General features: G+C 33.4%; 2 protein-coding genes across 2 annotated transcripts; both read left to right on the top strand.

Annotated features, from left to right (window-relative positions):
• The first annotated feature begins 4 nt into the window (after positions 1 to 4).
• LOC148165970 (uncharacterized) lies at positions 5 to 4,828 on the top strand. Its single transcript, XM_088049548.1, has 4 exons — positions 5 to 19; positions 70 to 490; positions 551 to 4,543; positions 4,598 to 4,828. The coding sequence occupies exons 1-3, from the start codon at positions 5 to 7 to the stop codon at positions 4,534 to 4,536; spliced, it is 4,422 nt and encodes a 1,473-aa protein (XP_087905674.1). The 3' UTR covers positions 4,537 to 4,543; positions 4,598 to 4,828.
• An 8,775-nt stretch (positions 4,829 to 13,603) lies between these two features.
• On the top strand, positions 13,604 to 16,660 carry LOC148165969 (brachyurin-like). Its single transcript, XM_088049547.1, has 9 exons — positions 13,604 to 13,626; positions 14,059 to 14,087; positions 14,164 to 14,261; positions 14,292 to 14,354; positions 14,420 to 14,574; positions 14,698 to 14,864; positions 14,912 to 15,001; positions 16,110 to 16,249; positions 16,496 to 16,660. Exons 1-9 carry the CDS (start codon positions 13,604 to 13,606, stop codon positions 16,658 to 16,660), a joined length of 930 nt encoding a protein of 309 aa, XP_087905673.1.
• Positions 16,661 to 17,436: the final 776 nt, after the last annotated feature.

The following is a 17,436-nucleotide window of genomic DNA, read 5'->3' as shown; positions in this document are numbered from 1 at the left end:
AAGAATGAGACCGGAAGTTGTATTCTTCTTTCATCCAATCGGAAGTGCACATATGCTGAGTTTGAAAAGATAGTTAGACTAGGTCACTCTAATGTCTACTTACTGGAAAAACTCGATAACGACAAATGCGTTCTCCTACGCCAAAAAGGAAGTCAGAGCCCTAAATTCGAAGAAATGTTCATTTCTGAAAACAACGTCATTGAGTATTGTCATGGTTTTCTCAAAGTATTCTGTGCATCACCTGGAATGGGAAAATCAAGAATCATGAAACTTTTCAGCCACAACTACACACCAAAAGAAAATTGGATCATCCACGTCAATCTGATAAATTGCAATGGTTTTTTTGCAACTAATCCAAATTTTGCAGCAACTTGGAAGTATTTCATTTCGTTAGATAAATCCGAAGATGCTCTAACTGCAAAAATAAAAACCATCCTTTGGAAAACCAAGAAAATGCACTTGTTTCTTGATGGTTTAGATGAAATGGACAGCAGCTTTGTACCACTTGTTTTGAAATTTGTCAAAAACATTTTGGATGACGGAGTGTAAGTTTTCGTTTCGTCAAGAGAAAATTTGCGACAACAAATAACTGACACACTGCACGTGATTCCAGCCAAAATAAAACCTTTGGATCAAGAACAACAAACAAGATTTATTACCGAGAAACTCACGACTTTCAATGCTGAACAGATAGAAAACATTATCGCTGCGATTTTTAGTAGCACCGATCTTAACAACAGTCAAGATTTACTAGGAGTTCCGCTACAGCTGCATATTATAACCGAAATGTTCTTATCTAAACCAGAAATTTATAAAAGTCTCCACCAGAAAAACATGTTCGTGTTAACTCGGATGTACGAACATTATTTTCAAGGCCAACTTGAAAATTACTTTAAAAAAGTCGTCTCTGAGGATCTACTATATCATCTTCGATCAAGCAGAACCAGGATCTTGAAGGAGTATGAGAGAGTTGCTTTGGATAGTTGCTTAGACAGATCAGACCTCGAAAAGCTTTACGTAGACGACGAAACCGGGGAATTTTTGGACGATTTAAAAAGAAATGGAGACAGGTATGGAATTGTCACGGTTAGTGAACATGACGAAGTTACTTTTAACCATCAAACGTATGCCGAATTTTTTGTCTGTGTGTGGTTTAAAAGAAATACAAAGAGAATTACATTGCTGAAGGAGAAGATATTTTCTACTCGATATGAAAATATACGACTCATGTTTGATTTGATGATGGCTGAAGATAATCCTTTACATTTGGCTGTGATTTACAAAAGTGTTGAACATGTCAGACGGCACAAAGACGAGCTTCACATTAAAGACAAATGTGGTCGGACAGCTTTACACTTGGCATCTTCCTACGGAATGAAGTATCCTGAGAACGTGATGGAGCAAACCTTTGAAAGAAGAGAAAATGCACAATGGTTGGAAATCATGGACATTGTTGCACAGGAAGACACCACTTTAACTGAGACTAACGATGGTTTATTCGAGTTTGATGTGATAACTTATGCTCTCAAATCCAACTGCTTGTATCCTTTCGAAAAATTTTTGGAAAAAAAACATAAGTTTGAAGAAATGAAAAATGCTCTCTATACTGTCTACCATGTGGACACAATAGCATACTACGCTGCCAAATTTGGATACGTAAACCTATTAACTCATTTGGTTCAACAAAATCCCACACTTATAAACCAACAATTGGTTGATAGACAATTTTTGCTTACACTAGCAGTGTTTGGCTGTCAAGGTGATGACTATACAACTCCTAGAAAAGGAAACGTCGCTGTTGCAAAATTACTTCTTGAAAATGGAGCTAATGCTAACCAAGAACTCTGGAACTCTTTATCACTTTTAGATCACTCTTGTCGCCTTGGAATACAAGACATGCTAATGATTTTATCAGATAATGGAGCTAGATGTTCTAATGGAGACACAGTGTTACACCGCTTGGTAGCACCGATGGATATCGAGCAACTAAAATCCGTAATTAGTAGGTCCACTTTAGACATAAATTTAACAAATAAAAAAGGAACAAGTGCTTTTCAACTCGCTTGCAAAAATGGTAATTTCGAGACGGTAGAGACACTGCTTGAAAATGGGGCAGACCATCAGCATTTGGACAATACTAGCCAAAGTGCTCTACACTATTCTGCGAGGAATGTCGGATTGAATCGACAAGTAATAAACTTACTTTTAGACAAAAAACTCAATATTGACGCTCAAGATAACAATGGACATACAGCTTTACACTTGGCGTGTCTACATGGCTCATTGCCAAATTCGATTTTATTACTTCAAAGAGGAGCTAATCCAAAAATTCGAAACCGCAAGAGCGAAACTGCGTTGCATTCTGCAGCAAGGCATCCCAATTCTTCCCTAATACTATGGTTAATAGAAGAACACCACCTAGATGTGAATGACAAAAATTCCGATGAATTAACAGTTTTTCATTTGGCGTGCCAATCAAAATCTCTATATAACCTCCAAATTGTTTTAAATTACGATATTGATTTAACAATCGTTGATGCGGATGATCAAACTCTGTTACATTATGTGGTAAAGTTTATTAATGAATTTGACAATCACTTAATTCAACGTTTGTTGTGTCGTATTGATATTAACGCGCAAGATAAAAACGGAAGGACAGCTTTACTTATAGCGTGTAGAGAAAATAACTTGGAAGGCATAAAATTGTTACTTGACAATGGTGCGGACGTGAATATTCCAGACAAAATGGGTAGAACGGTGTTACACCACGCCGTGGATGAGGAAGACCCAAATACGGATTTAATTAGGTTGTTGCTCTCCAACGATGCCAACATCAATGCGAAAAATTCTTCAGGTGCGACAGTTTTACACTTGGCGTGTGCAAATTGTGACTACGAACTACTAGAGATCCTAGTTGATAATGGCGCTGATCTCTTTGCGTTAGATAAAGATTCGCAAAATGCGTATTTTTATTTTGTGGATAACGAAGAAGTGGACGAAAATATAATCAGATTGTTAATAGAGCATAAAGTTGATATTAACCACAAGAATATATTTGATGTAACACCGCTAGCTGAAGCAATTGCTAATAACCACGAAGAACTTGAACAACTTTTGTTAAAATATGGAGCTAAAAACTCAGAAGAGACGTCGACATTTCTTCAAGACTGCAATACGGGAGAGTTTGAGAAAGTTAAGAACTTTCTTGAAACTCGTGATTGTTTTAACATCGTTGATAAAGACGAAGACAATGGTTTACATTACGCTTCGTTGTCGGAGCAAGACAATGAGAAAATCATCAGATTGTTGATAAACAAAGGCTTTGACGTAAATGTAAGAAATCGCAGTGGAGAAACTGCGTTACATCGTGCATGCGAAGTTGGGAATGATGCAAATGTGGAAGTTTTGATTTGTAATGGAGCAAAAGTAAATGCTTTGGACGATTTTGACAACACTCCTTTGCTTACAGCATTGTCTGAGGAGAACTCAAATCCAAAAATCGTCAATTTGTTATTACGCAATGGCGCAGTTGTTAATCTTCCAAATAAAGATAAAAACACTCCTTTACATTTTGCTTGTGAAGAAGGGGTCATCGAACTTGTTCAAGAGTTGCTTAACAGAGGAGCTGATATAAATGCTTTGGATGGAGACGGTTGTAATTCGTTACATTATGTTTCATGGGGCCTAGATGAGGGTACAAAATTAACCCAACTTTTGCTGGAACGAGGCAGTGATGTAACTTTTAAAAGTAAAAGTGGGTTCACTGCTTTGCATTACGCAAGCGCAAATGAGAATTTAGAACTAGTAAAGTTTCTGGTGGATGGACATATCGATATTAATGTCCCAAACAATGAAGGTGAAACGGCTCTTCACTTGGCTTGTAAATGTGGCGACCTTCAAGTGGTAAGGCTGCTAATAACAAATGGTGCTCAAATAACTGGTACAAATGACAAGAATCAAACAGCATTACATTACGCAACTTTCGAACACAATTCAAGTACAGACCTAATTGACCTGTTACTAGAAAAACTAGACATCGATTGGTGCGATCATAGCAATTCAACGCCTTTACATCATGCATGCGTCAATAACAACCCGAAAATTTGCAAGTATTTACTTGAAAAAGGTGCTGATGGAAACATTCGGAATAATCTAGGTGAAACTGCATTACATTTGGCTTCTTTAAGCGGACACAAAACAATAGTAGAATTGTTATTAAAAAATGGTTTTGATCCAAATGTTAAAGATTACGATGGGGTGACTCCGGTACATCTTGCATGTTTTAATGGAAAAATTTGGACGGTTCAAACTTTAGTTCAAAAGGGAGCGAATATTAACTGCTTGGATAAATACAGTCAAACCCCCTTGCATTTTGCTGCAAAATCATTGTACAAAAATACAAAAGTAATCAATTTTTTGTTTGACAAGGGTATTGATTTCAATGCTAGAAATGCAAATGGAGATACAGCTCTAGAGTTGGCACTTGAGCTGAAGAACAAAAACGTTTATATACTGCAAGAAAAGATAGCTTCTTGAACTATGAGTGAGTGTGTATGTTAAGTAATGAAAAATACCTCTAAATTCTTCTTTGTTTTAGGTTCTGCATTATAACGAAAAATGGTGGTGTGGAAAACACACTTCTTTATTAATGATCTGAAACTGAAGATTTGGGACTTCAGCTGATGATCCAAATAAAACTTAACAACATATTAATATACAGAGAAAGAAAAGTTAAAAGTTGTAATAATTTTAGTTATTGTCGATGTTAGATATTACATTGTAATGGGTATTTTTAGGATGATAAGATAATAATAAAAATAATACCCTATATTTCCTTTGCATAAAAAAAAACAGGAAACGTCAAAAAAAAAATAGCAATGGTTAGATTTTCTGAAGAAATGCTGCTCATAAAGAAAATTTGCAGTAATGCTGCACATATTTTCGATGTATTTTGTCCCTTACAAACCTCAAATATTCCTCTAAAAATATCATTTTTAGGTTCACGCCATACTTGTTTTCAGAATTCTACTTGAATTCGACAAGTCTGGTTGCGTGAAAACTCCTGTAACGAAAGGTCGTCGAAAAAGTAGATTACAATCCGAGGTGGGAAGTCCTTCATTCTTCTCGAGAGAAAGATAGTTTACCGAGGCGACAGCCGAGGTGAACTATTTCTCGAGAGACAAGAACGGAACTTCCACCGAGGGTTGTATACGATTTTATTCACAATCATAAATAATAAAATTTCTTAACAGATGAGTTGTGACAATCAAGAAACTTCAATAATTTGACTCTTTAGGAGTTCCAAAAAGGATAAAATCTGAGCACAAAAGGTTTACGATTCTTCACGCAGGTACTGCAAGTGGCTTTTTAGAAAATTGCGATCTCATGCTAGGTTCTGGTATGGAACATAGAGATTATCACAAGAACATGAATGCCAAAATATTTACACAATGGATAGAACAACAGTTACTTCCAGCCTTGATAAAACCAAGACGTTTAACCAAGTAACTCGGAAAATGTCACAGCAGGTGCTTAAGATTTTTGCATAAGGAGCAGAGTCAGCAAGCATGACATAACCGGGTCACTTGGTCAGCGGTAACTAAACATACTGTTGTAACACATAATTAGTTTAGTAGGGAAATTAGCATAATGTGAACAAATGATTTAGAATCTCTGTTGTCGAATAAATTATTAATTGCGTATATATTGTGAATAGTTTTGGTAATAAATTTACTATTGAACTTAACCCCGAGTTCTTTACTCACTCCTGTTTGATCACAACACTGAAGTATTGTCCATGAGACGTGAGATTGCGTCTGTGATCGGACAATTGAATTTCTTGTCGTTTTTTATAAAATTTGCTTTCAACTGCAGCTTTTCTGACCTTCGAAAATTTCCGACCAAAATGTCTAACTCGCCATAACCTCAAACCTGATCTACGGAGATTTTAATATAGGTATTATGACATTCTAAGTGATTCTGTTTAATTAATTGATTATACTAATCGTTTATAATTCTACATATTTGTATTTTAAATGAGTTCAGAAGGAGATCCAGGGCCATTTAAGTCCAAACGAAAATGCGATCAGAACTTGGAAAGATGTTTACGTCGACCACCTCATGGAAGTTCAGAAGACGCGAATAATAAACAAGAGAGTATAGTTGCTAATTGGATAGCTCACACAGAAGAAACACCAAATGAACTAGAAGTGTTGAATTTTACCAGAAAACGGCAAATGTTAAAACCACGTCCAGGACTTTTTTGCCATACTATTCGACGACGACTTTATGGAGTTTATAATGGAAGAAACAAACACATATGCTGTGACTGTTTTATCGACCAGTTTGTCAGCAAATTCAAGAATTAGCGGATGGAAAAACCTTAGTGTGGATGAACTAAGAGTATTTTTCGGTCTACTGTTCCACATGCGTTACCATTCAGTTATCTAGAATACAAGATTATTGGAAAACCGATCGCAGGAAGAGTGCAAAAGTAAGCTCATTCCACTGTGGTGCTATATGGAAGTTAATAAAGCGATAACCAAGGAAAAAAATAAGTTAAAAACTGTGAAATGCGATGACCTCTGTTCAGTAGTTTTTCCTAGCAAAACTTGGTAACCGCAAATAATTATCTGCATTCTTGAGATTAGTTTAGGGTTTTTAGGCGACAACGCATCCCTAATAAATCATGTTTGTTCGATTCGATCTTGAAGAAAAAATAATCAGGTAGCTGAACCGTTATTTACAACTCGAAATCTTCGTCTTTTGTGAAGTGGTTAGCTTTTACACAATGGTAGAATTCTATGACAATCATATAGTCAAATAAAAAAAAGGTTTTTATTCATACGGCACAGCTTCTGATGGTGAATGCATATAAATTATACAATCCCATTCTGGAGACAGAATGTTGAATTTGTATGACTTTAGACTCTGTATTGTAAAGGGACTTTTACCAGTAAAACTGCCAAGTCAAATGGTTTCGACAGAAAAACATGTACTTTCTGTAATAAGCAAAAAATGTCAAAACAAAGAAAATTTTCAAAGGACAAAACGAAAACGCTGTCGCTTATGCAGCAAAGAAGGAAAAGGAAGAAAACTGACCATTTATCACTGCAATAATTGTAAAGATAAGCCAGGGATATGTGAGCAATGTATTGACAAATATCATAGATTATTGTAGTGTTTTCATTTTAATAAACTTTTTTATACGTGCTAATAAAATTGGCAGTTGTTGCTTATGATTTTAATTTTTCGAAAAAAACACTTTATGTTATTTCTTGTTTTTTATTCTTTTTTTTACATGAAACAATGTTAATTACTGTCTTATTAATACCATTTAGAACTAAAACGAAAAAAAAATTAGTTGGCTTCTGGCAACCACTAACTATTTCAACGTGGCACTGCTGGTAGCGAACGTGTTAACGAACAAAATGCTTTGCGTTGTTAAGGTTATTTTGTGCATATCAGTGGCGCCGAGAAAGGTCCAGGTTTTGGAATTTTTACCTTTACCTTAAAATTAATGAAAATCACCGAAAACGTCTACGTATTTTTGTAAAGCAGTGATTTTTTTTCCGCTTCTATTTCGAAATCACCCTGTATGTATATGAAATCAGGTAACTTAAAAGTATATTCTCAATTGATGCATTGACATTAATGGCCGATGAAGGGATATTTATAGTCGATCGGGGATTTCGGGACTTCGTAGCCCATATTTAAAATAACAAAAAAATCTAATATTTATGCCCAATTTATTGGCAAAGAGGCAAAAACAATTCACCACGAACGAGGCTAATGCTTTTAGAATGGTGACTTTTATAAGATATTTGTTGAAGTCAGCAAACGGGTGTGTCAAAAAAAAATTTTTTATATCTAATAAGTTATATCTAATAATCATTTGCCCAATTTAATGGATTTTTCAAAATTTGATGTGCGCTAATTAATGAATCTGAGCAACTCAAAGATAAAATTAATCGAGCCGTGCACAGGTAGTTAAACACTATAGATATGAAATGAAAACAACCTTCACCACTACACAGATTAATGTGTCCCAACAATTTGCAACAAATGGTTGAGCCAGAATGTTTAGACACCAGATCAACCCCCTGAAGAAATTCGGACTTCAAAATTTTGACTTTGGCAAAGTTTCAAGGCAAAATATACGTGGATCCCTTATTTTGTGTTAAAATTCACAAAACCAGACGAATTATTCAAACTTGCATTCAATCGAAATACGTTAAATCTAAAAAACATCAATGCTTTTTGGGTTTTGATTCAAGTAAACAAGGGCATAAAGCAAGTTATTGGCAAGTACTTTTTATTCTTTTTTTATTTCATTATAATTATTGAATTGAACGTATTCTAAAAATTTTTGTTTTAGGTTATTTTTGTAATTGTAATTCAGCTGCTCGCTTATTGCGATATTAGTTCGCCAGAAATTAATCCAAAAAAGCGTCACTTTTTCAAAAACATAATTAATGCTATAAAGTAACTCTGAATTTTCAGCAAATGAAGAAAATGGTGGAAAACTCAACTTGTCTTGTTCCATTTTTCACCAAAAGGATGAAGATGATATTGAAATGTGAATTAAAATATGTGGTATCGAGATATTAAATTTTTCTTAAAAATAGTCTAGTCCCTAAATTTTCGTGTTGAGCTCCACAGTTTTCACAACTTATGACCTTGGAATGTGGGATTCAAAATAAATGAGATTGTCGCATCTGACGTTTATCGATTTAATTGATAAAATCTTCAAATTTAGCGAACCCAAATAATAAGGAAAGTAGTACAAAGAAATAGCAAGAAAAAATTGCAAAAAAAAACGGGAAAATACGATTCAGTTAAAGCCAAAAAATTTAATGTTTTCAAATAAACACGTTCAGTTTTAAACTCGACTAATCCAAAAGATTAAGATTTTATCTCAGATAACAATAATCGAGTTAAATTCGATATCGTTGCCTAAACAAAGAGACGATAAAACGTTAGTAATTGGTTGGTACGCACAGGCCAGCATAAATTCTATTCAAAGTGAAAAAAAACGAACAAGAATCATGTATTTACAACCGAAATTCTGGGGTGAGTTGAATATTACCCATCATTTCACGACTAAAATTGATAACATTGATCAATTTATCAAAAACCTTATAATTATTTTCTTTTAGTTTTTTAAACGACCCGGCACAACCGACAAAGGTAAAAACTATGAAGACTTGTTGATCGCTTTTTTGGCACTAGACTTGACTCTAATTGACGACGTCACAAATTTTTTCTTATCATCAAACGATAAAAAGTTTGGAAATTTCGATGACGTTGTTGTCAGAATTGTCTACAAAAATAATAACTAAAAACCATTTGGCAGCAACGACAAACGATTTTAGTCTACAGAAATACTAGCAATCGTACGAAAAAATTCAAAGCGAGTTTGGAAACGCTGACTCGTACTGAGTTTATATACTTGCGGTGTCTTTGAAAAGTCCCAAATTTCTATTTGTCTGATCACAAAGATCTTAAAATGGAAGCAAAAGTAAACCACATTAAGCATCTTCTTGACACTTCTGATCAAAGCTTGGTTGGTTGATTTCTCGGGATAAGATAAGAAGCTACAGAAATTTTTCGAGCATTTTCTGTTTCTTCCCAACCAGAAGAACGTGGAGGAACTTGGTTGATGAGAACTTCACTTTGACTGACATGATGAGATATTGCATTAAAGAAAAAATCAAGTTTGGACATTTTAAGATAGTGTCAGGGGAACAAAGTAACTTTTTTAATGAAACGTTACAACAAAGCAGAAGATATAAAAGCTCAGCAATACGAAATTCTTGCTCTAAAAACGTATCTGTTTGAAGAAGATCTAAAAAATATACAAACATCATCCTGAACAAGGCCAGAAAACCAAAAATCGACAAAGGCAAAATTATAACAAATAGTTGCGGGGAGTACTTTGTTGCATCTTGGTTTTCTAAGAACTTCAAAGAAGTAACTAACTTTGAAGACTTTACAACGTATTTTAAAAACGGTGAGGTCGCTGAAAGACTAAAGGCAAAAGGAGCGGATGTTGACATAGTCGATGTTAATAGAATCAGTCCAAAAATATTATAAGATTTACTTTGAACCAACTCTTTTAATAACATGGATTTTTACGATGGTAAGTTTTCATTATGAACATTTACAAACTATAAATGTTTTTTTTTTTTCAGAAGAACAACATCAAGCTTCACGGTTTGAAGTGCTTATTTGTGCCATGCCTTGGTTCAAACTGTTTGAACTGATCTAGATTCAATTAAAAATGAAATTAAGTTTTTGTTTTTCAACTCCTTTCTGGGATTTTAAAGCAGCAAATATTCATGTACCAATTCTGGTATATAATTTTCTCTCCCATTTCAGTATAACAATTAATGGTAAAATCAAAACTCTTAACTTTCTTAAACATTTTACTAATCAAAATCCTACAACAATCTCACAGAACCAAATTTTCCAATTGAAAGAAATTGATAACCCATTTAAACAATTATTATTCAAATTTTCTAATTTAATTAAATTTGATATTAACAGACCCACAAAACATATCACATTTTACAAAATTCAAACTGCAGATCCTCTAATTTCTGCCAAATGTAGAAAAATGAATCCTAAACAGCTTTCTTTTCTAGAGCAACACATTAAAGAGACTTAAATTTAGATAAGTGTATTTTTGGGAAAACAGAAATTGATTTTCTTGGTCACCATGTTTCAAAAAATGGATTTTTATCTCAATCTTTAAAAATTAAAGCTATTATAATTTATCCAGTTCCACAAACCCAAAAACAATTAAGACATTTTTTAGGTCTAATTTTAAACTTTTTAATTTTAAATGTATTATTTTTTTGGGTCACATGCGTATTTTTAACTTGTGGATGTTTTATAAATTTTAACCATAAAAAAAATGACTGGACATGAAAAATGTACTTTTTCGTTTTTGGAAAAATGTACCGTTTCAAAAAAACAATTTTTTTTTGAAAGATAATAGGAAAATTGATTATCTAAGTGATAATATTGACTTATACAGTGAATATATATTTGCATAGATTCCATAGAATCCATCATTTTGTGTGTTTGTTCACTTTTAAAATGATATTTATTGATTTGCAAGTTTATCATATTTTCACTTTGTAATTAAATGTTTTTAAATCTACTGAATTCAATCTTCCAATTTACAAAGTTTTACATCATTTTCAAGCAAATTGCATTATTGAATTTTAATTTAGGCCTAAAAATTGACTGGGGTCTGGCAGACCCCACCAGACTAATATCGTCCGGCTGAGCTAGCAGACTACTGGAAGGTTAAAACCACTTAACAATTTAGTTCTTCCTGGTAAATCCACATCAAAACTTGTGTTCATTTAAATGCTAGTGAAGTTCAAGTATTTAATGAAGCTAAAAATGCACTTGCAAAAGTAACTCACCTAAGAAATAATTCGAAAATTTCAATTGCATGTGATTCCTCTTCAACTTGCATTGCAGGTGCTTTACAACAATTTTATAAAATTTCTTTCTAGTACGGAACAAAAATAGTGTTTTTTAATTATTAACAATTTACTTTAGTATTTAAAAAATTAAAATTTTAGATATTGGATCGAAGGTCAAAAGTTTACTATTTTTACAGATCATAAACCTTTATGTAATGCCATTAAAAATCATCTGAAAATTATTTACTTCGTGATTTCAGATATTTAGAATTTATTTCTCTTTTTACAATTACAACAGATATTCAACATATTAAAGGAGAAACTAATATTCCCACAGATGAATTAACAAAAACTTGCCTCTTTAATGATTCAATAAACATTGATTTCAAAGCAATAGAATGTGCTCAAAATGACAAATAAATGATGAACTTAAAACTTTGTTAGAATACCCAAATTTTGATTTTGCCTAAATAAATATTAAAGGTGATATAATGTTATGGGTAGACAAAAGCAATAATTTGTTAAGACCATAAATTCCTTAACAGTTTAGATTTTTAATTTTTGAAAAAATTCATAGTTTGGCTCGTCCAGACATAAAATCTTCTCAACCTTTAATTTGTAGACGAATTGTAGTCAAATATGCAAAACGATATAAAAAAATGGGTTAAATCTTGCAATAACTGTCAAAGAAGTGAAACAACAAAACATTCATTTTTACCATTTCAAGCTAGATTGTAGATTTAAACAAATTTATTGAGATAAGACGCATCTTGATAAAATCGTCCAGAAAAAAAAAACAAAAAAGGTTAATTTGGTACTTAATGGGTACTTAATGTGAATTAGGTATTTAAGTACATATATCCTAATAAAAAATTGAATTTTTAATTTGGGAACCCTAAGCAAATTTATAAAAGAGATAAAAATGAAATTTATCCCATGTGTAGAGCCAGTTCTTTTTACGAAAGGGAGCTATGCACACTAAAATTGTTAAACAATTAGTAGAGCCAATTTTCCTCGTATTGGGACAGTGCATACTGATTGATCCCTCATCGGCCGCCGCGCGATCTCCCACTCCTACCTACCGTAGCTACGGCACTGCAAAATAGCGCAAACCGTCCGAGCCTTAGTCATAACACTCGGGCAGTATTTGAAGCTCCGTTGTCAAGTTACAGTTGCAGCAGGTACCAAATAGTGATTTTATGGCTTAATTGCAGTACTCACTATACAAAAGCATTAAACGGGTAAATTAGCAGATTCTTAAATTTTCTTATCTTTTACATCTTTTGTGTAATGAGTTCCCGCAATTAAGTCTTTCATACTTGCATTTTTTGTCTCTCTAATATCTACTGCCGCCGAACGATTAAAAATCGACCGAGTCGTAATAAAATTCGATACTCGTCGCGTTCATTTCATTTATTTGTTGTACTTTTGCATAAGTACCCCTAAAAAGAGCCTGTTAGATACTTGGTATTTATGCAAATTTTTTATACAGACTATCAACAAATGTTTGTCCATCAAATAATGATCTGTGATTGAACAATGAATTCGCGCTTCCTGATTTTTAAGTGTAAGTTACGCATACATACGGAAAACACACCTTGATGTCGAACTCGATTAAATAAATCAATCTCCGCTAATGTTTCCTTCGTTGCTCGGACCGATTTAAATAAGTGCCGAGACAAAAAAAAACCGCTACCGTACATGTTGTGTGTACAAAAAATCAGACCCTTTTGAAATGTTTATGACTGAGTCTCTCGACTTAATGGTCATGGTTTTGTCCCCACGAACATTAAAGCATTTTGAAACATCTACCACGTCAGCAAAGCCGGACGAACGAAAACGATTTTTAAAAATTTATTTCTCGAAAACCAAACGGCCGAAAAGGACGAAAACGGGCCACTTTGTTAGTTTGGAAACTCGTCGATTTTTCTAGCGGGGCAAAAGGAGCGAGAATGGTACGGTTCGGAAGGAGATAATTTTGAAAGTACGTACACGCTCGAACTCGAACATCTCAACTTTTAGAGTGAGGGTTACCCTACACGTTTTAGTATAGAGTTAATTGTTCACCTTCCTTTTTATGACGAAATAGTTATTTACAGTCGCGTGTGGTAACTTACATTTTACAGCGCAAAATCAGTGCTTTAGTTATTGAGCGCTGTAAAATGGTTAACGCAAGTTGTATTAAGTTTTTAGCCGAAAAACTTTTAATCGAAATAATTGAGTTTTTTAAAATTCATGAGAACTGTCACATGAAATTTATAAATTTCGTCATCTGTCAATTCTGTCAATTCTGTAGTTGGTCCATAAAAAGTACACAAGATGGCGCTGTATTAAAAAATGTTTTAATATGACTTTAAAAATAGTAATATTGTCTTAATTAATATAATAATTTAGGTAAATACCCCTTTGGTGATCAATCTTTATTGGAAAACGACCATACCGCCCTGGATGCTTAAATAACTATTGGGAAAAATCCAAAAAGAATCTACATAACAAAATTCAAAAAGAAAAGATACTAAATCAATTCAAAAAATTGTCTTGGAATGTGTTCAGAAGTTTATTATTATTACTATTATTAGAACATATTATAGACCCACTAATGTCTAGTTTTATCTAGATACATAGTCTTTTCCTTATCACAAAAACGTCTGTTTTCCTCGTCCAATTTTATTTATTGCAATAATAAATTGGTCACCACTAATAGATTATGTTATATCCCCAGATCAATTAAAAATCCTTCAAGTAAAACACATCTCTGACATTGTTTTCACCATGAAGAAGCTTCTAGTGTTGTTGATTCTGTTCAAACCGACAATAAGTGTTTGACAAAGTATTGAGAGTTAAAAAAAGTCATCAAGTAGTAGTTTCTCTTTCGAGAAAGATGTCTGTTATTGGATTTTTTTACATCGGATAGCAACGCCAATTTGATGATTCTTTAAATTATATGTACCATACCTCTTTTTACACATTTTTTTTAGTACGAAACACGCATTATTGGAGGAGAAGAAGCTTACATCAACAAATACTTCTTCACTGCTGCAATTACAGTCCAAACCAATACAAGTCGGTTCTTCTGTGGTGGCGCGATCTTCACAAATCAGTGGATAATCACTGCCGGACAATGCGTTTATGGGTATCCTAAAAATTTTGGTTTCATAGTTTGGTGACACTGAAAAAATAATCAAAATCAAACGTTTCACATTCAGTGTCATCAAAATGTCATTGAAACTTGGTAGTAAAAGTATGTACTTTTCAGGGCTACTCTTTTTACCATAAAACTAGGCTCGGTGCACCTTGAAAAAGAGGACCCAAATCGGGTAACACTTGCGACCTCTGAGTATATTTTACATCCGGACTTCAATGCTTTGACGTTGGAAAATGACATTGGTTTGATTAAATTGAGAATTCCAATACAATATACAGGTAGGTGGGATTTAAGTTGGTAGTACTGGAGTCCAAAGACATTATAGATTATATAAGGCCTCTCATTCCTCTTGCGACGCACGAATTACCTGCCAAAACGAATCTGAGGATTATTGGATGGGGACAAACCAGCGATGGTAAGTGAATTTTTTATATCAGGTGGTCTATTAAAAATGTTTTTACGGTAGAAAATGCATCTTGGTTATTAACTCACACTATTTTTTACGAAAAATCGATGTTCGATTTTCCGAATTTATCACAGACTTACGTTTTCAATGAAACATCACCAACTTTGTTAGTTAATTTTTAAACTTTTTTTTGTTTTTGTTTCCGTTAGAAGTTTTTTTTTAGGATGTGTATACAGGGTGATTTTGAAATAGAGGCGGGAAAAAAAGCCAACTAAAAAATAAAAAAAATCGTGCAGGCATAAACCTATAGGCCCCATGCAAACGTGTGTCCGAACTTGACATAAAAACGTCAAATAATATACACATGTTAGGAACTGATAGATATCAAGACATACGTTCTATTAACTATTAATCAACTAAATCATTCCATTGATCACCTTGTACATATTTTTTAATACAGTGAACATTCGATATAGTCTCTTTGAAAACAATTTTTTTAAAAAGTTGCTTTTATCAAAAATGATTATATCGAAATGGCTAGACGATATTTTAAGAATAATATTATGGTATCTCTATGTATATGCAGACACAGAAAAGACAAAGAGCTTGCCTAGGCAATAACTTAAAGATAAAAAATAGTCACTTTATATACCGAATATACATAAAATAACCAGAGAATTTATCAACAGGAACGAAAAATCAATAATAAATAATTAAGAAATGTGGGACAAGGTAAAGAGCATAAACAATAACGAAAGAGGTATAAACTGAAAGAATCACAAAAGAAATACCTTGCAAATACAAATATAGAAAACTGCGAAGAACACCAAATTGTCAAGAGCAAGAACAAACAGTAAGATAAAACAAGAAAAGGAAAGAACATGAAAAAAATTAAAAAAAAATTAACAGCAACATTCTTCAGAACGATAAACTGTCTCTTTTGTTTTTGCATCTTTAACACGGTTATTTTAGCGACTGACAGTTGATGTGATTATATCGAATGACAGAAACTAAATTAGTTGACAATATCAAAGGTTGCTTGTATTAAAAGCTTCTTATATCAAAGGTGATGATATCGAATGTTCACTGTATATATATATTTTTCAACTGTCAACAGGCAACTCATCATTGACCGATGACCTTCAAGTGGCAACTGTCAGTTCCATTACAAACGAAGAGTGCAAGATTTATTACGGAAACCAAATTACTGATAAAATGGTTTGTGTTGTCGGCAATTACAACGAAGGAGCTTGTCATGTAAGTTATGTCAAACTAAGATGCAAAGTGTACAATACAGTAGTGACAAGAAGAAAAACTTGATTGCATTATAGTTACTTTCGGTTTTTTACGTTTGCAGAAGACCGGAAACTTAGTGAAGCGACATTTCGAAAATGTAGGCTAGATGTCGCTATTGTTTTACACTGTGGTCATAACAGAAAGACCAATTCATTTCAACTTTCAAAGCCCACTTATATGTTGTGTCAATTCAAACTGTTATTTTAGGGAGATACCGGTAGTCCTTTAATCGACAGTTATAGCAAATATTCTGCGATCCACGTTGGAATTGCAAGTTTTGTGAGCGGAAACGGATGCGAAAGTACTGATCCTTCTGGATATACAAGGATGTATGCTTATGTGAATTGGATATACAATGTTACCCGCGTTTGAAATTGCATAAAAATAATACATATGTTACTGATTTATTTGTTTCTCTTTCTTTTTAAAATTACCAGCCGCAACTGAATTTCAACTTGACTGCAGGTCTTCAATTTTTTCTATTTTTTTTCTTAACGTTGGGCCGAAAACTGTATTTGAAATACTCGGGCGATGTATGCATACAATCTGGTCTCGTGCTTCAGCAGTTCTATTTGTACGAAATGCAGTAGTCCACGTGCTCGTTATGAAATATAAACTTCACGATTTTGTGTTTTGAATGTTTCGCAGCCTACGAACTTTATTTTTATTAAAGAGTATTTGGTTTGCACATAATTTTCAGTTGTCATGCATTTTAGTAAGAAATCTTCTGACATTTATTATCTTTGCATTCCAATCCTTTGTCACAGCGAGCACTTGGTGGACTTGGTCCTCCGACAGTAACAAAACAGGACTCATTCAACTCTATAAATAACCAATTATAAACAATAAATATTTACATCTAATTTCACAGATAAGTAAATATAATGTCTATGTGTGTATACAGTATGTTCATATACTAAATGGGTCGGTTATTTGCTTGCAACCCAAATTACTTATATTATGACATGTGTATAGTATACTGGACTTCTATCAAAAAATATAACAAGAGAAAATGTGCCGATTTTTGGCAACATGAACAAACTCTGTTTTCGTTTTCGTTATTTCGAACTTAAAAATTGATTCTTCCAACTATTCCAAAAAAAAAACTGTGAAATTGTTGACTATTTGAAGTAAGTGGCAAATTAAGG

The sequence above is a fragment of the Gnatocerus cornutus genome, unplaced genomic scaffold (assembly GCF_029298725.1).
Source record: "Gnatocerus cornutus isolate USDA-ARS CGAHR unplaced genomic scaffold, icGnaCorn1.1 ctg00000063.1, whole genome shotgun sequence".
Classification (NCBI taxonomy): Eukaryota; Metazoa; Arthropoda; class Insecta; order Coleoptera; family Tenebrionidae; genus Gnatocerus; species Gnatocerus cornutus.
This window is presented reverse-complemented; position numbering and strand designations above follow the sequence as displayed.